The sequence below is a fragment of the Nasonia vitripennis genome, assembly GCF_009193385.2.
Source record: "Nasonia vitripennis strain AsymCx chromosome 4 unlocalized genomic scaffold, Nvit_psr_1.1 chr4_random0009, whole genome shotgun sequence".
In the NCBI taxonomy this organism is placed as follows: Eukaryota; Metazoa; Arthropoda; class Insecta; order Hymenoptera; family Pteromalidae; genus Nasonia; species Nasonia vitripennis.
This window is the reverse complement of record NW_022279645.1, coordinates 636,222-662,016: the sequence shown is the minus strand read 5'-3', so window position 1 is coordinate 662,016 and position 25,795 is coordinate 636,222. Positions and strand designations below refer to the sequence as shown.

The 25,795-nt window shown below is 37.9% G+C and overlaps 1 protein-coding gene across 6 annotated transcripts in view; it reads left to right on the top strand.

Moving 5' to 3' along the window:
* LOC100680431 (sphingomyelin phosphodiesterase) overlaps positions 1-25,795 on the top strand; it is a 342,073-nt gene that overhangs the window by 255,803 nt on the left and 60,475 nt on the right. For all 6 annotated transcript variants that reach the window (XM_031930127.2, XM_031930124.2, XM_032602052.1 and 3 more), the window contains one exon: positions 18,093-18,277. In XM_031930127.2, the coding sequence (XP_031785987.1) occupies positions 18,093-18,277 (185 nt within the window). The remainder of the gene's footprint in view (positions 1-18,092; positions 18,278-25,795) is intronic.

Genomic DNA, 25,795 nt, shown 5'->3' with positions numbered 1-25,795 from the left:
TGGATGAAAACAGCAGTAAGAAAATGAAAAAACGAATGAAAATCGATCGATCAAGTTTGCTCAACGATCAGAATAATAATAATAAATCAAGTTTATTGGATTATACTGTTTATGATTATGATGATGATGATGATGCTTTTGACACAATAACCAATTCTACATTTAGATCTGCGAGTGGAAAAAATGAATCAGCTGAAGATTTTTTATCATTGCTAGATAAAAGCCGCAGCACACTTGATAATATATACGGAGTGCGAAAGGTTGATGGATTGTATATGATTGGTCATTCAGAAATTGAATTTGATGATAAATATGTCAAAGTCAGAAATGAAAGTTATCCTAAAAGTAGTGGACTTATGGAATTGCTATTTAAAAAATATCCGGATGATCTTCTTTTGAGTTCAGCAGATCGTGAAAATTATCGCAAGATTCTGGAAGCAACAAATGCTCATCGGAAAAAATTCAGCAAAGATGAATCTATACGGATGTCGAGGAGTAATAAATATAAGAATATCTTAGCACCAATGTTCCGCAGCACTCCACGTAAAAAGAACAGCTTCAGCGGAGGAGGACTCATACCTAAATATAAAATAGCTAAGAAAAATTCTTCCATTGATCTCGTCTACTGGGATGATCCAAGCGAGCTTACTGAGAGACTTCGATTATTGATTGCCGAACGATCAGCTGGAAATAATAATCACGTCAATGAAATCCACTCGATTATTGAGGAATTACGTGAAGCTGGGCATATATATTGACACGCAACTTTCTTCATTGCATCAGTTCTATCATGAGTCTCGATGTGTTTGGAAGAAAACTTGAGGGCTCGCAAGTGAGTCGCGATCCTCCAGACATTGGTTTCAATTTTACACTGGATGATGATTTTAATTTAGAAAATAAGCGACTTTGCAACCTACGACAGCCCAATCATCCAAACGATGCAATCATCTTGCATTCACTGAAAGTTATTCTACAAACTGAAATAAATTATATAGCTGCTAAACTTGCTGGAATTGGTGAAGTTATAGAAGAATATAAGCAGCAAGTTGAAAAACATCAATTGGAAATGAATGCAAAATTGCGTTATCTTTATAATACAACTCTTCGCAATCACTCTGGTATTGATTAAGCTGAATTGAAGAAGTGAATAAACAATTAAAAATTCATATAGACGAATTTCCAGATGGATTTTCATCTACTGTAAACGATGATGGAACGTCAACGAGTAGCTGAAGAGCTACACAAGCCAGCACGTCGGCGATACAAGAGAAGAAAATATGACATACGTGGAATAGATGAGACTTGGCAAGCTGATCTTGTAGAAATGATACCGTATTCTAAAGAGAACAAAGGTTTTCATTACTTACTCACTGTAATAGATATATTTTCAAAGTATGCATGGGCCATCCCAGTCAAGTCAAAGAGTGGTAATGATGTTACTCGAGCTATGAAGTCAATACTGAAAGATGGTCGAGTACCGAAGAATCTACAAACTGATCAAGGAAAAGAATTTTATAATTCAATTTTTCAAAAACTTATGAAGAAGCACAATATACACTTATACTCTTCACATAGTAATCTTGATGCAAGCATATACGAACAATTTAATAGAACGTTAAAAAATGCAATGTGGTTAGAATTCAGTAAACAAGGAAGCTATAAATGGTTGGGTATTTTACCTAACTTGCTCAAAGCATACAATTCGAGAAAACATCAGACAACAGGAATCGAGCCTGAAAATGTTACACAGGCCAATGAGCGAGAAGTCAAGAGACGATTTCCAAATGAAAAGTCACCAGTGAAAAAAACGAAATTCAAAGTAGGAGATAAAGTACGAATAAGTAGGATAAAAAATGTTTTTGAGAAAGGTTACGCGCCAAATTGGTCTACGGAAATATTCACAGTAACGCGAATTGTAAAAACAGATCCAGTAACTTACCACCTCAAAGATTATTATGATAAACCCGCCTCTGGCGGCTTTTATAAAACGGAAATTCACAAAACTATGTATCCGGAAATTTATTTAGTAGAAAAAGTTTTAACGAAAAGTGGTAAACGCATATATGTTAAATGGTTAGGGTTCGGCTGCGAGCACAATAGTTGGATAAATAAAAATGAGATTCTTTAAATTATCTAGCATGTAAATTAAATATAATTGTATTTTTTGTATTATAAATGCATAAATCATAGGTTGTAGTAAATAAAAGAATAAAGCAAAAGCGTTTAAGTTTTTCATTGCATTTATTCATGTATTATTATTATAATCACTACTATGTACAATAATCATTATAAGAAAAAAATAAACAGCTTAAAAGAAGCAATGTGTATATTTTCATTATTATCTTTTGCTTCATCAATAAGATATATGTCGTTTAATGCAATGGATAATTATTTAACAATTTTGAAAATTTGTAACAGACTTTTGTTGATTAAACGGAAATAATAACATATTAAAAGTTTACTTCTGATTTTGTTTCTTGTTCATTCGTTGAAACAACAGCTTGAGCTAATTGTGATCACATAATATGAAACTACGTATATTCACGGTTATTATACAATTTCCATGCGCTCGCACGCGTGGATAAATGTTTTTAGCCAAGGTTAGTACATTGACCATTTGCGTTCACAGCACACGCACAATAGTCAAAACCGAAGATTTCGCTGCGACCCCCACCCCATTTTTACCTCTCCGGACCCACCTTAAACAGGCGCTGTTCCCGTCAAATCATATAATTTTTCATGAAAGAATTTAAACCTCAATATTTTTAAATTACCAAAAGGTTCTCATAAACCACGTAACCATACTATGCCTTTCAATCTGATGAATTTTGAATCTAGTAGGAGTTATTTTAATATGTCGTTAACAGAACTAGGCAAAAAAAATTTTTGTATAGAACACAATATAGGAATCTTTTTTTTTTTATTGCTTTGAAAATAAAAAACTTATTCTTCTAGAAGAAGTACTTTTTTGCAGATATAAAATCAATTTTTATTTAATTTTTTTAGTAAAACCATTTAAATCTTTTTACATCAATGATATATATGCACGCACAGATCTATTTTCATTTTTTTTTTCACCTTTACACATGCGTCATTTTACTATTAAATTTTTTTTCCTCAACAAATATACTTTTTTTAACCTCGGTATTCTGCTTGACCGTGGAAGTAATGGAATCTTATCCTAGATGTGACCTAGGCGGTTGGTGACGGTGATTTTGGCGAGTCCATCTCCCCAAGGCAGGTACAAGGCTCGCGACTGCATGTCCCGCAGCGGTAGCAACGGAAGCGCCAACAATCATCCCAGAGATGTGGACCGTGTTTGACTGCTTGACATGATAAGCATACCGCTCCTTGTGGCACCTCCGTGCCCATAAGTCCCTCTAGACAGGCTATCTCGTTTTTAAGCCAGTGGAATCGCTGTAGCTTCTTGTCTATGAGCGCCTGCTCATGTGCCAGATCCTCCACGGCTTTGAGTGCATCACCTTTTTGTTTTCCGAGAGTTGAGCGTGCATAACAAAGCGGCTGCTTCAGAAAATGTCTCATAACTGGGGACGCCACAGCATACTCTTCTTCAAGAGTGTTCACGAATTGCTGAAATTCGTGAAGCAGCTCTTTTTCGGATTTGAGCACAAGACTAAAGCGGTAATGTCTCTCGAACAGAGAATGCGAGATTTTCCTTAATAATCCTGGGGAAAATCTCACTCTGAATTTACATAGCATGTCTAAAAAAATTGATGCATATCTGTGCGAGAGACATCTATGCACACAGTCAGTAAAATATATTGAACAGCCTTTGCGTTCACCTATAAATCAACAGGTTTATCACAAACGAAAATCGTGCAGTGTTGTCTCTGGGAAAGTGCGAGGGATAGTACCTGCGCAATTTGTACGCACAGTCGGTGGTCAATATTTTCTAGCTTAGCGTTTCTCAGTCAAAAAACAGCTGACACTAGAATCTGTATACATCTTGTTGTATACGTTTAGTATACAGATAGTTTGTATACGTATCCGAGAATTATCTACACGAAGTCTGTATAGTGAGCATTTTTCGCATACATTTCGTAAAAGTAGAGGAAAACACCTGTGCAAGGGTCGTCGTCCATACCTGCGCGAGGATCGTATGGAAAGTGTGTGGGATAGTACCAACGCAATCCCTCTGCACAGTCAGGGGACTATCATATCTCAGTCGGAAGGAAAAAACAGCTGGCGCTAGAAGCTGCATACATCTGCATAAGATAGTTTGTATACCTATCGGAGAATGATTCACACGCAGACTGTAGTATGCATAATGTCTCCAATACAATGTGTAAAGGTAAGGGAAAACCCCTGTGCGAGGGTCACCGTATCTACCTGCGTGAGGGAGGAGGAGCATGAATCCACCACAAAATTTTTTTCGGGACACGGAGAAGGGAAGATTGGGACTTATACATACTACGGTTACTGGCTCACTTTGAGAGGGGGACGAATTCTCGGTCGCTAGGGGAGGGAAGGGAGGGATCGACAATCCCTCCATCTAAAATACACAGCTCGGATTCTGCCTCACATTGAGAGAAGAGGGGAGTGAGCCAGAATCCGCATGAGCCAGTATGCTTATAGCCTATCTACTATACAGGGTGAGTCATTTTAATCTTTAATCTCAATTATCTCGTTGGCAAAGCATGCCAGCGAAAAAAGTTTCGGGTAAAAGTTTTAGGATTTTTCCCTGGCTATCTGATGATGACCTTGACAATGTCATTGAGCGTGACCTTCAAGGTCATTTGAAGGTCAAGTCGATTTTTTCAAATAGAAACCCCTACTTTTGGCACCAGAAATGGAAAGAGCGGGAAATTTTACGTTCGAACATGTGATTTTGGAAACAAATCATCTTTTGTGCGGAAATTACCTTTGACATCAGCCGAACCCAGGATGTACCATCGAGGAGGTTGACAAAAGGATTTAGCATCCCATTTTTTGTTTTATTTTTTTTATTTGTTTTTTTTTTGTTTTTTCCCTTTTTGTTATTTTTTTGGTATTTTTATGGAATGTTAACTGGAGTTAACCATTGATTAATTGTTCGAAATTACCGCCGTTTTGTTGGATGCAAAGATCAAGTCGAGCTCTGAATTGTCTTATGGTTCTAAGTAGAACATCTCGAGGGATTGCTGCACAAGCTGTACGAATGCGTTCGATCATATTATCTCGCGTTGTTGGCCATTGAGCATAAACAACATTCTTAAGATATCCCCATAAGTAAAAATCGGGAGGGGTTAAATCAGGTGAACGAGGGGGCCAGGCAACTGGGCCACCTCGCCCAATCCACCTGCCATTGTAGCGGGTGTTTAAATAATCACGAACAATGCGTACATAATGTGGTGGTGCTCCATCTAATTGGATCCACATTCTTAGCCTTGTGGCTAGGTCTACATTTTCTAGTAATTCAGGTAAAATGTCTCGAAGTAATCTCAAAAAATTTACCCCATTCACGTTCTCTTCAAAGAAATAAGGACCAATCAAATAGCCATTGATAATTCCACACCAGACTGTAACACTCCAGCGGTGTTGATTGTCTATGGGCCTGAACCAATGAGGATTTTCATCTGACCAATAATGGCAATTATGTCTATTCAATTCTCCAGTGTTTCTGAATGTTGATTCATCTGAAAAAAGAACGTGCCTGAAAAAGTCTTGATCTTGTTGAATCATTCGTATTGCCCATCGACAAAAACGTACTCGCAAAATCATTTCATTTGGAGTTAACTGTTGTGTTAATGTTATGTGATAAGGATGATATCTTCTCGCTCTCAATATTCGGGATGCTGTTGATTGAGGTATACCTATTTCTCTTTCTATTTGTCGAGTACTAATGTGAGGATCAAGATAAATAATCGCTAGAATGGTAATATATGGGACGTTTCACGTCAACCGGACCATCAGTGCACCCAAAATTTGGGTTAACCTAACAAGACGTTTGAGGTCTCAAAATGATCGTCTGGTCAAGGGCTTTTAAAAAGTTCTGGCCTTTTCAAAAATCCAATGTAGCGCATAAAATATGGAGCCTGAAATCCACGTTTTCATAGCACATTCAACAAAAACAATAGTAAAAATGTTCTAATTTGTGAAATATCTCACCAAAAAGCATGTACAACTCATGATAGGACATATTATTGACAATGCTGACGGAATTCCAAAATCAAAAATGGCGGAATCAAAATGGCGGAATCAAAATGGTGGACATTATACCTCCACCAAACCCATTTTACCGCAACAAATGATTTTTGATCCGTTTAAAGTATTGATATGGGGGTTTTCAGGGTCACTGAATCTTATTTTAACCTCGACATTTCAAAATTCGAAATGGTGGATCCAAAATGGCGGACATTATACCACCACCAAACCAATTTTACCGCAACAAATGATTTTAGATCACTTTAAAGTATCGATATGAGGGTTTTTGGGACCACTGCACCTTATTTTAACCTCGAAATTTTAAAATACAAAATGGCTGATCCAAAATGGCGGACATTATACAACTACCAAAACTATTTTACCGCAATGAACGATTTTAAATCAGTTTAAAGTATCGGTATGGGAGTTTAAGGGGCCGCTGAATCTTATTTTAACCTCGAAATTTCAAAATTCAATATGGCCAATATAAACTGGTGGATATTTGTCATAACCCACCCGCAGGCTCTCTCGCAAAAAGCCCCTGCTAACGATCAACCCGCCGAACACGCCACGCACGCTGCAGCGCTTATTAAGTTAAGAGAATCAGATGGAGGTTTGGCTTCTCCTGTTGCAAAACGTGGAAAAACATTACCTGCAGAAACTACTCAGAAAGTTGAAGATTTTTACGAAAATGATCTTAACAGCAGAATTATGCCAAATAAAAAAGATACCTTCAGTATTTATTTATATAGTGAAAAAATAAAAGTGCAGAAAAGATTATTACTTACTGATATTAAGAACCTTCATAATCTATTTAAAGAACAGTTTCCTGAACATCCGATTGGGCTTACCAAGTTTGCGGAACAGAGACCAAAATGTTGTGTCTTTGCAGGATCCTCTGGTACACACAATGTATTTGTATGTACGATATACTAAAATTTCAAGGCGATGATTGACGCAGTAAATATAGAAAAAATCTCAAACAATATTCTGAAGAATTATAAAGATTGTTTGAATTTCGTTCTATGTGAGGATCCCAAATCAAGTTGTTATTTGAATGAATGCAAATTTTGTCCGGACATTCAAAAGTTTTCTAATTACGTTGAGAACATTATGGATGAGCACAATATTGATCAAGTTATCTTCAGCACGTGGCAATCAACCGATAGATACACTTTGATAAAACAATGCCTAACATCGCAAGAATTTATTGAAACTTTATGTTCTAGCCTAGAAAAGTTGATACCTCATCACTTCATGGCTAAGGAACAATCAAAGTTTATTTCTGGGAGGAAAAATAATCTTTCAGATGAAGAGGTTCTTGCTCAATTGGATTTTGCTGAGAACTATGCTTTTACAGCCCAAGATGCTGCACAGGCATTTCATTTTAATAATGATCAAAGTACGAATTTTCCTGCTGTTGTTTATTATAAATCTGAAGGCAAGCTAAAGCATTTCAGTACAGTATCTATGTCCGACTGTACTACTCATGATGCCACTGCAGTATACATAATGCAGCAAAAGCTTATACCTGAAATTCGCAAGGTTTGTCCCACAGTAAAAAGGTAATATATGCTACTGATGGTGCTAAACAGCATTTTAAAAATCGTTATCAAATGAGTAGTTTAATGAGTCATAAGAGAGAGTTTGGCGTTGATGCTCAATGGAACTGTTTTGCAACAGCACACGGAAAAGGTAGTTGCGATGGAGTTGGAGCGATAGTAAAGAGAGAAGCTACAAGAGCGAGCTTTCAAGCTGCAAAAAATAAAGCAATTCTAGATGTTAAAGCTCTTTATTCATGGGCTAATGGGCGATCATTCAATATAAAATTTTTTGTATACACCAAAAAAGATCACGAACAAACTCGTCAATTCCTAACAAAGAGATTTAAAAACTGTCCACCTGTCACAAACATACAAATGGGGCATGGATTTATCCCAGAAAATAATGAAACGTTGAAAGTCATGCATTACTCAAATGCCAATGAACCTAGGAACAGAGTAATTTATGATATCGGCGAAAGCCATTTATCACCAGTAAAAACTCCACGAACGAGGAGCCAGAATTGATAAGAGTGCACAAAATGTCATTAAAGATTAATTTAGCCAAATGAATATATTTTTTTCATCCACGCAGGCATATATATATATATATATATATATATATATATATATATATATATATATATATATATACACAGAACAATAGAAAAATGTAAGTGCAAAAACCGCAGACAGATAATTCTAAATCTAATAGACCGGAAAAATATAAGATTCATGTGCACAAATACTGATTCCGATAATACATTTATAACCATTTACCTCACAACCCCCCATCTCGATACTTTAAATTGATCTAAAATCATTTGTTGCGGTAAAATTGGTTTAGTGGCGGTATAATGTCCGCCATTTTGGATCCACCATTATAAATTTTGAAATTTCGAGGTCATTCTAAGATTCAATGACCCCGAAAACCCCCATATCGATACTTTAAACTGATCTAAAATCATTTGTTGCGGTAAAATTGGTTTGGTGGTGGTATAATGTCCGCCATTTTGGATCCACTATTTCGAATTTTGAAATGTGAAGCCTGTACTGTAAGGCACTTTCGCGCCGTTGCGAGAGTCCACGCTGTGCGGCACGCGCGCGAGCGCTCGAATTCCCCCTCTCCGCGGCGGTTTCGGCGCTGCTTCTCGCAAGCGGTTAAAAGGAGCGGCAGCCAAACGGTCTGGACGGCAGCAGCCCCGGTCACGCTCCCAGAGTCTGGAAGGCCGATAAGCCCCGGACTCACCTCGTGCGCCAACGAGTCTGGAAGGCTTAAGCCCCGGACTCATCTCGTGCGCCAACGAGTCTGGAAGGCGTTAGCCCCGGACTCACCTCCTGCGCTAACAAGTCTGGAAGGCTTTAGCCCCGGACTTCGTTACCAAGAGGCGCATCTGGCGGCTTATAGCCCCGGATACGAACCCAACAACCTCGAGCTCGCCCACTTACGACGCGTTTAGGCCCTACAAATTTCAATAAAGAAACAAAACCTTGAAAACGACGAAAACTCTATTTAAGGAGCCCTCCAAGGATCCTCTTTCAGAAAGCCGCCATCAATCCCTTCACCACTAATAATCGGCAATTGGCTATCGCGGCATATCGAGTCGGTTACCCTGGCGAACTCGCTTCCCTGGAGAAATTACTCGACGGCGTAAGGAACCGAAGCTAGAGGGTCTCTCAAGGTCGCAGAGAGAAATTCCCGGCTTCGATAACTCGTGGGATAATCTAGATAATACGAACACAATTCGGTTGAGCGAAAGTTCCCGAATCGTGCTCGGACCGTGCCCTTTCCCCTCTCCGGTAACCGCGCACCTAGCCGCCGCAAGAGTAAGGCCTCTCACTAAGGTCCGCGCTTCGGGAATAAACATGAGGCCAAACGCGAGTCGTTATCAGTTTTCGGCAAACAGTCATGCCTGCCAGAACACGGAAGCCCCAACATCGCTCGGAGGTGCAGCGCTTTAAGCGGAATCATCGTAGGACGAGGCAGCAACGTAGACAGGCGCGTGCGGAGATTACCCGTGATCGCACACTCGTCTTCGTGCCCGTAACATCGCCCGACGCAGCCCGCGAAGACTCGCCTACCATACAAGTCCGCAGCAAGGTCGTGGTAGTAGATCCCGTCAAGGCCTCGCCTTCGGTCGAGCTACCACCCGAAATTATTGGTTTTGAGGTGCCAAGGCCAACATCTCCGCTACCGACGCCTGAGGAAGTCTTTAAGACGATCCCGTACATCGACACGGGGTGCATAACCTTGTGCGCTTCCCCCGGCGAGGACGAATCTGAGGAACCAGAGCCGATAGGGATAACGCGTACGCAAACCCGGCCCAATATCATCGTGCCTCCCGCTCGAGCACCTTTAGCGGAGACACCTCGAATTGCTCGCTTTAAAAAGCCGCGATCAAACAACACGCCGCAGAGGGACCCGCGTATCATCAACCAGGCCAAGAGGAGGGTGCTCCTTGTTTCGGCCGGAGTGTCACGCGGAAGTCGAAGTAGGCCAGTACGTATGATGGTACGGCTGAATTAAATATTTCACGTAGAAAACAAGCTGTGAAATACTTCCTGCGTCCGGCGGTGGTTAGCCATTGCAACTCCCGCCTGTACGGAGAAATGTGCTCATCTCTCCTTATACCATAGATGTAACAAATACCTGTATTCACGAGCCTTTGTAGTTTTAAGCCAAGCTCCTGAGTCAAGTCACAGTACACAAAAGAGCAGTAATTGATAATTGGAAATAGGAGCGCTTGCACTAAGTGCTTACGCAACCTAAGACTGGTACCCTTTCTGAAAAAGTAAAGCCTGTACATTTGAATAAACGTTGACTATCTAACTTGCCTTAGGTGGCAGGTTAGTTATTATTAAAAAAGAGATAATTTTGTTGAATTGAATAATTAGGATACTTTGACTTCAGATTCTTATGATTTTACACTGTTGGATAAAAGTTTTAAAATGAAAACACTTGTTTACGGGAAAAAGCCTTTCGGCATAAAAAACCCTGATTTATTAATATTTAAGCAAACTGACACAATAAAAAGCGAAACGATATATAAAAGATAAAACGAGAAAAAACGCCGAACACGCACACAAAGCACTGATTGCACTCGCACGCAAAGATACAGAAAAAAACGCACTAATATAAATCGTTCGTTAAGTTGATGTTAAATGCCAACAAAGGCGTTGATGTTAATGCCAAAAATGGCGTTGATGTCACGTTGTGACAGAGGATCGGAAATCCTCGTTGAATATTAAGTTAACGTTAAGAATTAGGTTGTAGTCGCGATTCAGATATGAACGCTGCCGAAGTCGTTTAACTAACTGCCCGTTCACGCGCGCGAGTCCGCGCTCGCAAGAAAGAGGCCCCCGGAAGGTGCTGCCCTCTCTCACTACTCTCATGCAAACACACACATAACCTGCTCGTTCATACATACGCATGCGTGTTGCGTGTTGCGGAATAGTTATGACGGAACACATTAGTGAGTGCTCCTTCCACGTGAGTTTAGAATCAAGCACCAATCCCAGATTACGCACAGAAGATTCAAAAATGACCTGGGCACCCAAATATTAATTAAAGTGTTAGCTACTGAAGGTAATGCATTTATGTAGTAGGGAGAGCCCAGGACAATTGCTTTAGTTTTACTAACGTTGAGTTTTAGCCTGTTTTGTGCAGCCTAACTCATTATCCTTTCGTCGTTAGCACTTATCTTGTTAGATAAAGAATCGAGCTCCTCAAAGTGGCATTGGCTGTAGATTTGTAAATCATCCGCATAGATAAGATGGGAAACATCGGAATCTAGGCAGAAACTGATGTCGTTGATGTACAATGCGAACAGCAGGGGATCCAAAACAGAACCCTGCGGGACACCGATTTTAAGACGCCGAGGAGAAGAACGTTCGCTATTGTCACCAACGACGGCTTGAACTCTCCCAGTGAGATAGGAGGTAAACCAGCGGAAGATCTGCTTTGAGAAGCCGAAAGTGGATAGCTTTCTCAGGAGCCTGACGTGACAAACAGTGTCAAAAGCCTTGCTAAAATCAATGAGAATAAGAAGTGTTACTTTTTTTTGTTTATCCCGATCCTCGCATCATCAGTTAGCTTAATTAGGCCAGACTGAGTGCTGTGGTCAGTGCTGAAACCTGTTTGAAGATTGTCTAGCAAGAGTCTTGATTCAAGGTACTCTGAGACTTGCCTGTGCACTAATCACTCCAGGGCCTTGGAGAGAAAGCAGAGAAGTGAAATCGGACGATAGTCAGTCAGGGCTGTTGGTGAACTGACTTTGTTGAGTGCGCGCACAAGTGACAATTTCCAGGCAGATGGGAAGCAGGGTTCGCTCAGGGATAAGTTGAAAATATGACTTAGTAAGGGAGCGAGAACCGGCAATGCTTTGGAATTATATGCCGTCACTTCCCCTAGTCTCTTTTACCTACCGGGATTTTAAGGCAATTAATTTTGTTAACCTCATTTGGTGCCACTGAAGAAGACCGCCACTCCTTCTTCGGTTTCCGATTTTCGGCCCATCGCTATCTTGAGCTTTTTGTCGAACGTCTAGGAGAAAATCGTCTACTCGCAGCTGATGGGGATTCTTGAGTCGAATAACATCCTGAATCCTCTACAGGCAGGCTTTAGGCTTACGGAGGACATTTGTCTTGGCATTGATGGTGTCGATAATAATAATAAAAAATGTCCAAACTTTTCTTCTCTTGTTTGACTTTAGCAAAGCCTTCGATACTGTTTCTTCAACCAGGCTGCTCCGTAGGCTGATCGAGATGGGATTCTCCAGAAAGGTGGTCCTGTGGATTAAGTCTTACATCTCTGACCGGCAACAGAACGTTGTTACAAAATTCTTTAGACAGTCCGACTGGCTCTCAACCAATCTTGGGGTTCCGCAGGGCTTGGTTCTGGGCCCCCTTCTCTTCAGCCTATATATTAATAACATCGCGGAAACGCTAAATATCAGTCACATTAAGCATCTACTCTATGCAGATGACCTCCAAATTTACACGCAAGTGGAAATGTCTGAGCTTGACCTTGGAATAGCGCATTTGACGGACGCAGCACGGGCGGTGTCAGTCTCTGGTCTTCACCTGAATGTCCTGAAGACGAAAGCCATTTTCTTCGGGTCTGAGCATAACGTCAACATCTTAAATCATCTTTGTCTTTCGGGAATTGAGCTGGAGGCTGATGCTTTCGTTCCTTTCGAAGACACAGTAAAAAACCTTAGTATTGTTATAAACTCGAAGCTTTCTTGGAAGCCACACGTCGAGTACTTAATGAAGAGAGTAAATCGCGTCCTCTATGGCTTGAAGTTTTTCCGAGCCTGTACCACCGAGACTCTGCGCAGGCAGCTAGCCGAAGCGCTGGTTGTGGCTCACTTGGATTATCGCTCTCTCGTATACCTCGATGTGTCCAGGGAGCTTCGAGTCGGACTTCAGCGTCTTCAGAATGCGTTATATCTGTGGGGTCAGCCGATATCATCATATCACGCCGCACCGCCAGAGATTGAGATGGCTCACTGTCAAGCAACGGGTAGACTACTTCTCGTCTCTGCTCCTCTATAAAATTGTATGTATAAAAAAGCCTTCTTTTTTCTGCGACTTTTTTGTGAAATGACGGAAATTTTGTGAAATAAGATTACTTAGTATCATCTTTATATAAAAAAAAATGTGAATATGACTAATTTTTGTATTTTCAATAATAATTGATAACATTGTAGAAAAAATACTTATCATTTTTTAATGGAGGTTTTATTTAAAAATAACTACAGATTTTCTTCTCAAGGAATGTATATTCATTTATCGAGACAACCCATCATACATTGGCATTCAAATAATATAATAAAAACATCTCATACTCATCTCGTTTTTTTTCGCAATCTATCGTTACTTCCGCTACTTACTTCTATAACAATTAATACATCTTGTAAAAATTCGATAATCTGATTATGTGCAATATGAAAGGTTGTCTTTTTATCCAAACATTAAATTCATTTATAACAAAAACATAGTTTACTTATTATAATATGGCACTTCCAACTTTAAGTATGTAAAATTAGAATGCATTTTATTTTTTTTAATTAAGACGTTTTTTCACCTCTGATTGTAGTAATTTAGTCAACATTTTTTTACAGTAATTGCAATTACAATTCGGTTTTTCAAATTATACAAGTTTGTTCGCATTCAACCATGGAGAAATTTTTAGTCATAAATATTTATGTATGCGGCAGCTGGCCAATAATGGTCATGCAAAAAATTGTATACGACTGTGACGGAGGTGTTATCACATAAATTTTTCTATAGATCTAGTCATAACCAAAAATATTATATTGTAATATATTTTCTTTTAGTTATTTGTGATCTTATGTACTCAACCAGTATTTGTATATCAGTATTCGCCAAAATTATTTTTCATTAATATTTAAAGTTTATATATTATGTATTTTATTAAAGCCCCCCCCCTCTCTCTCTCTCTCTCTCTCTCTCTCTCTCTCTCTCTCTCTCTCTCTCTCTCTCTCTCTCTCTGCTAGGCTGCCGTTTCAATACATACTTACTAAAAACAACTTACTGATTACTTAACGATCAATTCCCGCGAAAATATAAAAATTACATATTCAATACATTCAATACATATTCAGTACATATTCAATATCTCATAAATAAGACTAGATACCTCATTTTTATTTTCAGTAAAATTTCCAAATTCATGGATACATCTACTCTAAGAATAATTTACAACGCATTTTTCCACAGTCTGATTAACTATGGAATAGTTGCGTGGGGTGGTGCGTACCAAAATAACTTACAACTGTTACAAACGTCCAAAAAAGAATCCTGAAAATTATGAATAAAAATACCTTCCAAAGAGCTAATCCACTTAACCTACAGCAATTATTCGCATACGAAAGTCTACGCTATCATTATACTAACTTTAAATATCAGTTTATTAATTCAACAAGCAGAACAAGAAATAAACTAATAATCCTATCAAGGTATAACAAAACTTTAAGCACAAAGAATAGTTGCATCAAAGCGATTAACATCTATAATAAACTACCGAAGGATCCCAAAATCATAGACATGCGGAGAAAAACAAACATCAGAAAAATACAAGACTAGTTAAGAATTAATGAGTGAAAAAACAAATACCACGACAATAGACTGCCAGCAACTGAAAATATGGCTCTCTGAGATAGGCAACCAAGATCAATGTGAGCGTGGATGTGTAATATCCTCAAAAATGCAGAATTTAATACAGCAAAGAAAAGAAATGAATAATGATCGACAAGGAATTGCAGAAAACTCTGTATATTTAGATATTAGACCCTACATTTGCGCAAAAGGCAAATATAATTCATACAATATACGCAAACATCGTCGTATCTCCACCTACAATTACAACAAAATTAATAATACATATCCAAATATTATTGATAGTTTAGACGATATAACAAACGATATTATAAATACCTGGATGCTCAAAACAAAAAACAACAAGAATAATATCAAATTCATTAAAATTATTAAAGGATCATGTAATGACTTGGAAGACATCAAAAATCCCAATATTGAAAAATATAAACCAATTGAAACGGTCTTCTCCATGATAGATGGAATGGCTGCAGAAAATAGCAACAAAGCAAGAAATAGAGAAGCGGCTGCCACACCTGGACAGAAAATCACGGAATCAGCCAGCCATAGAATGACCAATGGCGAAATTAACTATCTAGGATCAAACAAAGCCTTTTTCTACTTTGACAGAGGAATAAAAAGGAAATAGGTTTTTACAAACCCAGTGTCTTCTCTTAAATTAAAGTCACCGTATAAGGACATAGTAATAACAGATGAAATAATTTTTACATCAGACTGTAAATGTGACTCATCTAATCAGCACAAAAGATAAAAATACACAAAAACTTTGGACAACATCTTTGAGGATTTCATAACTCTCATAAGAATCTTCCTACCGTTTTATTTTTTTTCTTGAGTGCACCAATATTGCAATATTTTAATGTAAAGACGAAATATCGCACTTTCCGGATTTTTCAGGGAATTTTTCTGAACATGAAAAGCTCTTTTTCTCACCAAAAATTGGAAAAACAGCAAGATTTATTCTGCCAGCTTTCCTGCGGCCAAGATCAAGTAATCGGGCAAGCTTTTCTGGATGACGTGTCGCGCGAAAGGCTCGCACAACCTCGCCACCCGAAACACAAGCTGTTTCTTTCAGCAAGGATTACAAAAACAACGGGAGTTTTTTTAGCGAGCTTCTCTGCGGCTAAGATCGAGCGATCGAGCGAGCTTTTCTGAGTGTCGTGTCGCGCAAAGGGCTTGCACAGCCTTGCCGCACAAAACACACGCTCTTTTTCTCACCAAATACTGGAAAAACAGCAAGATATTTTTTGCCGGCTTTTCTGCAGCTGCCTTTTCCATATCACAGAATATTCCATGACCTAATTTCTTTTCCTTCATTTCCAGATTTCCTCGATAACCTGGACATTCTCCGATCACAGTGAATTAAAAGCAGGAAAAAACTCTATTCTGGTGCCAACTTTTAAGACTTTCTTTAAAGAAAATTTGATGGAAATAAATGTCTAAAAAAGTATCAGTTGTTATTACTCAGTATCTGTTTATTACTAAGAAACTTATTGTGCTTTAAATTTCCATCAAATTTTCTTTAAAGAAAGCCATAAAAGTTGGCATCAGAATAGAGTTTTTTGCTGCTTTCAATTCACTGTGATCGAAGAATGCCCAGGCCATCAAGGAAATCATCAAGGAAAACATTTCTAATCACTGCTCACGCACTGGAAACAAGAGGAAGCACGTTCTGTGCTATAAAAGCAGTCTCTCGTTTGAAATTTTTTTGCGCCTATTTCTCAATAGCTCGTAATCAGCTGTACCAGTTCGGGCTGTGCGTCGAACCACAGACTCATTTGAAATTAAAATGCTAGATAACCTGTAAATAGGTTACGTTTCGATCTGCGTTAGGCTCCGCACTTCCTAGCTTTTCTCAAATCGCAAAGATTTTGCTCATGGAACATTAGGTTTCATTAGATTCTGCGGAAATAGTTTAAATCGCGTCTCGCGCAGTTGTCGCTGAACTCCTTAGCAACGGTTTCTCTCACTCGTCACCGCCCGGCCGCCGCCGTGCTCACTTCCCCTCCCGCGCTTCTCCGCCTGGCCCAGTGGTGGGGAGATTTTCTTTCCCTGACTAGGAAATTAAAAAGTGAAGGAAATTTTTTTGGATCAATTTCCCTGGCCTCAGTTTTTCACGCTGATCACGGTGGTACCAAAATGTTGTTTTGTTTTAGAATCACCCTGTATACTTACTGCTTTGTATCATAGACTATGTCACGCTATTCGGGTGAAAATTTTGATACCTGGACATTGTCTGCTGTAGTTCGAAAGTTTTTCTTTTTGGGTACATGTGGTACAGAGTAAGGATTTATGGCATAGGGTAAAGAAGAAAAACTCGCATATTTGTAGTTATGTTGAATGGTTGCGGCATGAAGCCTTTATTTCACTTTATTTGCTGAACTGCATTGCTTCACTTTGCTTGACAACTTGAATGAGGTATGACTCAATTAAAAAGAAATAATAAAATATTTACAATAAAAGAAAACAAATTATTTAGATTACAACGTCGGCGAAATTATTCGATTAATCGATGTCTGTCTCAAAAACATTAGTATGTCACAACGTATATCACAGTCCGCGAATAACATTTGTTAGATAGTAAATAGTACCATAAAATGATAGTTATTAAAGCAAAACCATTTTTTGTTACTTTGCTATCTTTTAATTTTCGCCATTAAGGATCGAGTACCATAAAATAGAAACTCACCTAACAGATTTAATTTCCTATACGTTAGTATTTCTTGTTTATTTAGGTATACTATCTGTTCGCACTGTTTGATTTTTATTTTCACAACCATTGTTGATTTTTTCAATTTAAAAAAATCCCACGTACAAAGTCTTATATGATTTCCGCATGGAAATCATGTTGATGCTACATGGCTCTCATATGATTACCAAGTAATACTGTAGAAATCACAAAAGAATCATGTATGATTTTGCGAAGATTTTCTGGTGGCCTCCTATCTTAACCCATGTGGCATCCATATGTATTGTACATAGCTTTCACGTAACCAATGCAACTATGAATTTTAGTTAAATGAACTTGTATAGGAAGTACGTAAAAATTGCGTGGTCACTAAATGGTATTTTAGTGTCTCATTAGTTCTAATAAGCATTACACATGGTTCGTACATGTATGCTCTAGCAGAAATGTTTTTTTTTACTTTTTGTTGTTGAATTAAGTAATTAAAATTAGAACTTTTTATGCTTAGTCAACTAATGATCAAGAAAATTACAAAATCATGTATTACAAAAATACATATTTATGTTATTTATTTTTAGATGGTAATCGATCACGAAAGTTGGGTTATGAATCTCAAGGAAGCAAATCTCTATGACTTTCCAATATGGTATAAATCATACAGTGCTCGACAAACCTTTCAAATGCCGTCATTGTTACCAAAGGATTGGGACTCACTTATAGATAAAATGACAAATGAACCAAATGTATTTGACATTTATTACAAGTATGTTTTCAATTTTATTTCTATATTCTCTAAAAAAATTCTACTTATTTCAAAATTTGTATTCTCTCTCTCTCTCTCCTCTCTCTCTCTCTCTCTCCTCTCTCTCTCTCTCCTCTCTCTCTCTCTCTCCTCTCTCTCTCTCTCTCTCTCTCTCTCTCTCTCTCTCTCTCTCTCTCTCTCTCTCTCTCTCTCTCTCTCTCTCTCTCTCTCTCTCTCTCCTCTCTCTCTCTCTCTCTCTCTCTCCTCTCTCTCTCTCTCTCTCTCTCTCTCTCTCTCTCTCTCTCTCTCTCTCTCTCTCTCTCTCTCTCTCTCTCTCTGTCTCTGTTTATGTTTACGCCTAGACACCAAAAACTACGGAGCTCACAACCTTGACCTTGTCATCAGCCACTCTGTACACCTAAACATCGCATTCAAATGATTTTTACACCTAGACACCAAATACCACAAGGCGAATTACTTAGACCTCGTCATCGGCCACTCCGTACACCTGAACACCTTCCTCTAATGATTGGAAATCATAGTTGAGCATACAAATATGATTTTACGCTAAAAAAATTTAGATACAATAATGTCAATATTTGTATTTATTGAATTGAATATTTGAAAACCCAATATAGAAATAGTGTCGTGATCGCCGCAGGCTTTTCAAACTTGCATTCATGGCGCTACCGCTCCACTGAATCAATATACAAATTGTTCGTCAGAGTTGTTGAAAAATATAATAATTTATAATATTTTCTTATTCTAAAACATGTTTTGCATTAAAATTTAGTACACAAAACGCATAATACTACAGTAAAGCTACCATTTTTTACGTCAATTATTTATGTAACATGTAGTACATAAAATAATAAATAAATCAATTAATTAGTAAGATTAAAAAATTGGAATGCGGGCGTTTTTATTAGATTATTTATATCTAATAATTACGACAGTTTCAACCCTGTCAAACGCATAGAGCAATTTTTATTTGTACTACAATCCAAAATTTATCACAAATTATTATAGTTTGAATTAAATATATACTTTGGGTCCATAAAGACCCTCACGATGACGGGATGTCATCTACAAATAAGTGCTTCAGACATCGATCAAAATTACCATCAAATATCTGTCACATCTCGTAGACGATGTCTAGGTGCCAGGACGACTCCCAGGACGACGAGACATCGTTTACGGATGAGAGCACCAGATATCAATTGAAATTACCGTCAAATATCTGTCACATCTCATAGACGATGTCCAGGTGCCAGGACGACTTCCAGGACGACGAGACATCGTCTACGGATGAGAACACTAGGTGTATATATCTTATAAAAGCCAGAAACATCAACTTATTTACTAGAATATATTGTTTTATACAAATGTATATCATATCCCTTTCATGTTTCTTATCATGATTATTAAACTTCGCTGCAACTCCTGGCTTTCTCCGTCCTGGCTGCACTGGACTCCTCGGTCTTAAGGCGGGATGTAGCATCCGTTAGGACCATGGGGACTTGACGCAACCTCCACCAATGCGCAAGGTGACAGCAGATTTCCACCCTTAGCTGTCACCCTCTCTTCCAGTTTGCTAGCCCGTTTGTCTTTTACCTGCTCAAGGCGTAATTTGCTCAAGAGCAGGTACTAGGGGCTTTAGTTGCGCTGGCGCTTAAGTTGCGCTTCAGCTAGTAAGCTAGTACGGGTTGTGCGGTCCTTTTATAGGCCACGGAGAGAGCGGGAATCAAGCCGCCGGAAAAACACATTCATACTTCCATACACTCATTCACACCTATATACAAAAATCATTTACACACTTATAACATAATGCGCACGCAGCGCCGCTGCTCGCTTTCTACTCATACTCTCATTTTAATTCCGCTGCTGCGCTCGCCGCTCGGTCTATATAGATATAGGCGCGTGTTGCGCGCTCTCCCCGCTTTCTTGCTGCTTGCTGCTGTTGCCGCTGGCTGCCTCGTGGCGCTGCTGTTGTACTGCTGCTCAGCTGTCAGCTGTGGCGCGTAGCTTTGTATTTAGAGTGAGGGAGCTAAGATGCTCTTGTATAATCTAAAATTTTGTTCCACGAAAATTAGTTTTAAATATAATTTATAATTTTTATGCGGAGCCTGTACGGGGTGTTACAAGCTGCTTCCTTCAGATATCCACAAGCGGGGTATCAAGGCCAGGCTGGAGGCAAAAAGGAGAAGGGGATGCCGCACCTTCGTAAGAGACGGGTCTAATCACACCCGCTCTGGTGAGAATAACGAATGGACCATCATCATCTCTACTGATGCTAAGCTTGAAGTTTTTTTAGCCTGGACGCTTAACGCTTTTTTAGCCTGAAACCATTAAGCAAAAAATTAGAAAAAGGCTTATACTTATGTATTTTTTTCCCACTTAACACGAATCCACCATTGTTTTCAGCCTATGTAGCCCACATTCTTCCATAACCTCAAAAAATACTCCAAAAAGCAGTATTACGTTGTTAAGACTCGCAAATATAAGCAAAAATTAAAGAAAAAGCTTATTTTTATGTATTTTATCCCACTAATCACTAATCTTACTTTATTTTACGTCCTCTAAAACGTTTGTCTCGAACTTTAAATAACACCTCATTAATGCAGATAAACGTGATTGAAAATTGCAGGGGTGCACAAAGCTTTGGACTAGCTTATGATTATGCATCATACCTTGCTAATCCTAAATTTAATTATTGTGTTGACTCATATTTTTTGTGTCAGAAATCTCCTCGAATATTTATGTTATTAATTCGGTTGTTTAAGCCGCCTGACTTATTCAGAATTTAGTTGGTGAGAAAAGTTATTACACAAAAAGATTCTGTAGTGGTGTATGTTTTGGACAAGTTTCATTTAGACAGAAGTGAGCACATTAAGGTTGATATTAAAGAAAAACTCAGAAGATCTTTTTTCAATAATTATACGAAAAAATTGAATGAATTGCCCAAAAGCAGAAGAAATATTACAGAGTTCCAAAAAGAGTATGTTATTTGGTTAACAACTGATATTTCGTTTAACTTAGATTGTTATAAATCTATTCAAACAGGTAATTGTTTTTGTTTATTAATTAAAATTTTGTGTTGTTGTGCACAAAACGTTTTATACATATATAATTTTATAATCTGTATAAGATAAGATTTTATATAGAAGCCTGACACATTAAAGTTTATTAATGACACAAATCAACAATTTGGCCTATTAGTATGGGAAAGTGGAGTATAATTGGACAGATGTCAAATTTTTTCTTTGAATATCATTTAAAACGTAAAAAGTGCACAATCTTTTGTTCTTTAGTAACTATTTTTTTTTTTGTCGAAAGTTCAGATGTACAACAATCTTTCTGATCACAAGCAATTACAACTGTCTTATTTAATTATTCTTTGTAGGTTTTAACAAAGGTCGACCACAAATACCATTGGAGTCGGCTTCTGAGAAAACTCAAAAAAGAAGATTGACTGAACTCAGCACTCAGATAACTACTGATGAGTTGTGTGATTTATCTAAAAAAAAAATAAAATTAGATGGAAATGAAAGTGGAGTCAATTAGTGGATAACATTTGTAATCCAGAGTCTACTTATGAACTGTTAAATATAAATAAAAAGATTGAAAAAACAAAACCCTGGCGACAAAAATATCGTGATTCATCACACGATTAATCACGTGATAGAATACTTGAATTCTCACGTGATAGATCACTTGAATTATCACGTGATAGATCACTTGAATTATCACGTGATAGATCACTTGAATTCTCACGTGACAGATCACTTGAATTATCACGTGATCTATCACGCTAAAAATCACTTTAGAAGTCACTCATAAAATTGAAGTATTTGTTTTCATTAAAATAAATTAAATTATTTTATTTTTACTATACAATTATAAAAAATAGATTTGTTGCTAATTCTAATAAATTGACTGCAAAAAAATGAAAAAAAACTGCCCTAACCGAGGATTAAACCATGGTCCTCAACTTCACAATCCATTATCTTACTGCCTGAGCTATTCGAGCTGTTGTAAGCCTTGAATTCCTATGCTGCTTTTACCTAAAAATATGTTAGATTTATATACAAAGTTATAACTTTGTACAGTTTACGTGTATACTTAAAAATAAAAATTGAAAAGATGTAAAATATTCTCAAAGTTAGGATTGATATTTATAATTTTAATTTGATATTAACATTATATTATTTAGTATAGAAGAATCATTCTAATTTATAAGGATTAAAACACAAAATAATCGTATGTTTATTCGATAAATTAATTTTTGTATTATGTTAATAAAATTACTTCCCTTATTTTATCAAATAACAACAGATAGTCTATACACGTAAATGATATATTACTAAGATTCATATATGATATGCAAGTCATTATTATTATTAGGGACAAGTAAAAATGGCTCAGGAAGTAAGATAATGGATTGTGAAGTTAAGGACCAGGGTTAAAGTCTCGGTTTGGGCAAAGATTTTTTTCACTTTTTTGCTGTCAACTTGTTTGGATTAGTATCAACAAATATATTTTGTACAATTGTTTAGTAAAAACAAAATAATTTATTTTAATTTAAACAAATAATTCAAATTTATGAGTGATTTCTGACGTGATTTTTAACGTGATTTTTAACATGATTTATCATGTGAGAAATCACGCCAAATAGTCACGTGAGAAATCACGTGATAATTCAAGCGATATATAACGTGATTGATCATGTCATAAATTATGTGATTTTTCTCGCAAGGGAAATGACTCCACAAGAAGCATTATCTTTAATAATTAAGGCAAACCTGACAAAGAAGTCGTATATTTTATTGAGAAAAAATGCTTTGAAACATAAGTGTAATATTTACCCACCTTATAAAAAGGTAAGTTATTCATTTTAATGGCATGCGAACATAGGAAAACAGTGAACCTGTTTAAGGGGTCAAGCCTGGGTTAAATCCGGCAGAAGACAAAAAGATATTCTTCTTACCAAAAAATGTCTTATTTGATGTAATTTGAAAAAAAAAATCTATCGAAAATATATAAAATATGCACCATTTTTAACGAAAAAAAATATGTAATAAAAAACATATACCTTGTAAAATCATTGACCAAAATTCATGGTATTTTACTATATAAATAAGTGTTTTTAGTCACTTGTATGGTGCTTAAAATGTATCTTAAACATGCCTACTCAGATTGATCGAGAGACATTTCTAAAAAATACTGAAATGTCATGAATTTTGGTTAATGATAATAATAATAATAATAATAATAATAATAATAATAAACATAATAATAATAATAAGACGACGACGAAAGCCTTGAGTAGACTCATGGCCAACACGAGAGGACCAAGACCGAGTATACGGCGACTTCTAATGAGTCACACATTCGATCATGCTCTACGGAGCGGAGGTATGAGCGGATGCGTTACAGGTAAAGAAACGGGCAAAGGCTATGACGAGCGTTCAACGAACCGGGGCACTAAGAATCGCATGCGCGTACCGTACTGTATCCGAAAACGCGATCTTCGTAATAGCGGGCGTAATCCCGATAGACCTCCTCGCGCGTGAGCGGAAACGCTTATACGTACGGAGTTCGAACGTCGGGAGGGCAGACGCTGCGACAGAAGAACGGTCTACGACGATGGAAGAATGGCAGACGAGATGGACGACAAACGGACAAAGTCGTTGGATGCACAGACTGATACCGGAGGTCGGACTCTGGAAAGACAGGAAACACGGTGAGGTGGACTTCTACCTCACCCAATTTCTGTCGGGACATGGGTACTTCCGAAGGTATCTATACAGAATGAATAGATTAACCACACCGGAATGTACGTACTGCGGACAGGCTTGAGACGACGCGGAGCACACATTTTTCAGGTGCAACCGATGGACCGAGCAGCAACAGAGACTCGAGACATTACTAGATACGACGATTACACGAGAATATAAATATAAGTGTAGCTATGAATGACTGGAAGTAAGGAATGAATGTGCAGAGGAAGCGCAAAGGACATGGGCCCAGTTCGAAGTAATGTGATAAACCGTACCGGGCTGGGTGTCGGGCGTACAGGGAGATATGTGTTTAGTGGGTAGGGGTGGCCGCCGCCGCCGAGTCCCACACTTGGAGTTCTCGCAAGGGAACACCAGTCAGTCCGTCACAAGGATTCACAGGCTCCTATAAAAAAAAAAAAAATAATAATAATAATAATAATAATATCTTATCTCCTTGATAAGAAAATAATAATATCAAGTATAAAATATGGATTCTCAGTTTTACATGCAAGAATTTGTTTTATGGAGCTTGTATTACATATTTCTTATTGTATGCAGCTTAAAATCTGCAGAGTAAGTATATATATGATAAATTTTATTCTAATTGAAAATAACGCGTATTTGTGAATATCTATGCATGTTTCTTTTAATTATGATAATCTTTTTCTTAATCGATATTGTTACATTAAAAGTACCAAAAAAATAAAGAATCTAAAATCACTTTGAAAAAGAAACAAATACAAGATCAACTTTATGAAAATTTAGGAATATTAGTGGATGCACCTACTCAAGGTTCTGGCAATACCAATGATGGTAATACAGCCAGAACATTTTTTAACAACGTGGATATCGTTGCCTCAGCCACAGGTAATCAATTTTACTTCCTTTCATTATGCTTCACTGTAAAAATTTAAATATAAATTTGCTTCAAAAATAGTAAACCGATTGAAAATAGAATGTTAAACGTTAATAATAATGACGATGTGATTTCTTAGATACTACGGTACGCACAACATGCACAAACACACACACACACACACACATATCACGCAGGTAAGCCTGACACCCGTATGTGGCGCGTCCCCTAGGTGGCGGATGGGGGAGAGCTCGCTGGGGTATATACCTCGGAGGGTAGAGCAGAAATAACTGCCAATAGGAGATCCTGGATGGGGACGCAATCTGAGGTTGCAAGCCAAAGTGACCTGAACAACCTTTGGCTCCCACTGACGGCAAGAAGGGAGGCTGGCCACATAGCCAGTACCGATCAATCGGCTAAGGCGAGTGCGTGATATTGCTTGATGTCTGCCAGAAACTCTCCAGAGAGCTAAGCACTTTGTTCGGGGTAGGAGGTTCGAGAGAGTGGAGGTAGGCTAGGGCAGTATCTCGTGCTATACTCTGGTATGATGTTCCCAGTCTGGCACTGCTCACAGTCATGTGTTAGGGCCATGTCAGCTGCCTCCATAGACGGGGAGATCGATGGTGATCAGACACATACCGGAATGAAGACTATTATCGAGCATGGAAAATTTAACCGAGCAAGGAGAGAAAGCAGGAAAAGGATCTCTCGAGATCTGGAATACAATCCAGGATGCTGAGCAAGAACAAGAAAGGATATGGGAGAAGATCCGAGACAGGCTGGACTCTATGGATAATGTTGTGTCAAACGCATCCAACATTCGATCTATCGGCGATTATGATCCAGGTAAAGCGGCTTAAAAGAGGACAAGTGGCGCTGGAAAAGAGCAAGAAGAGCCTTAAA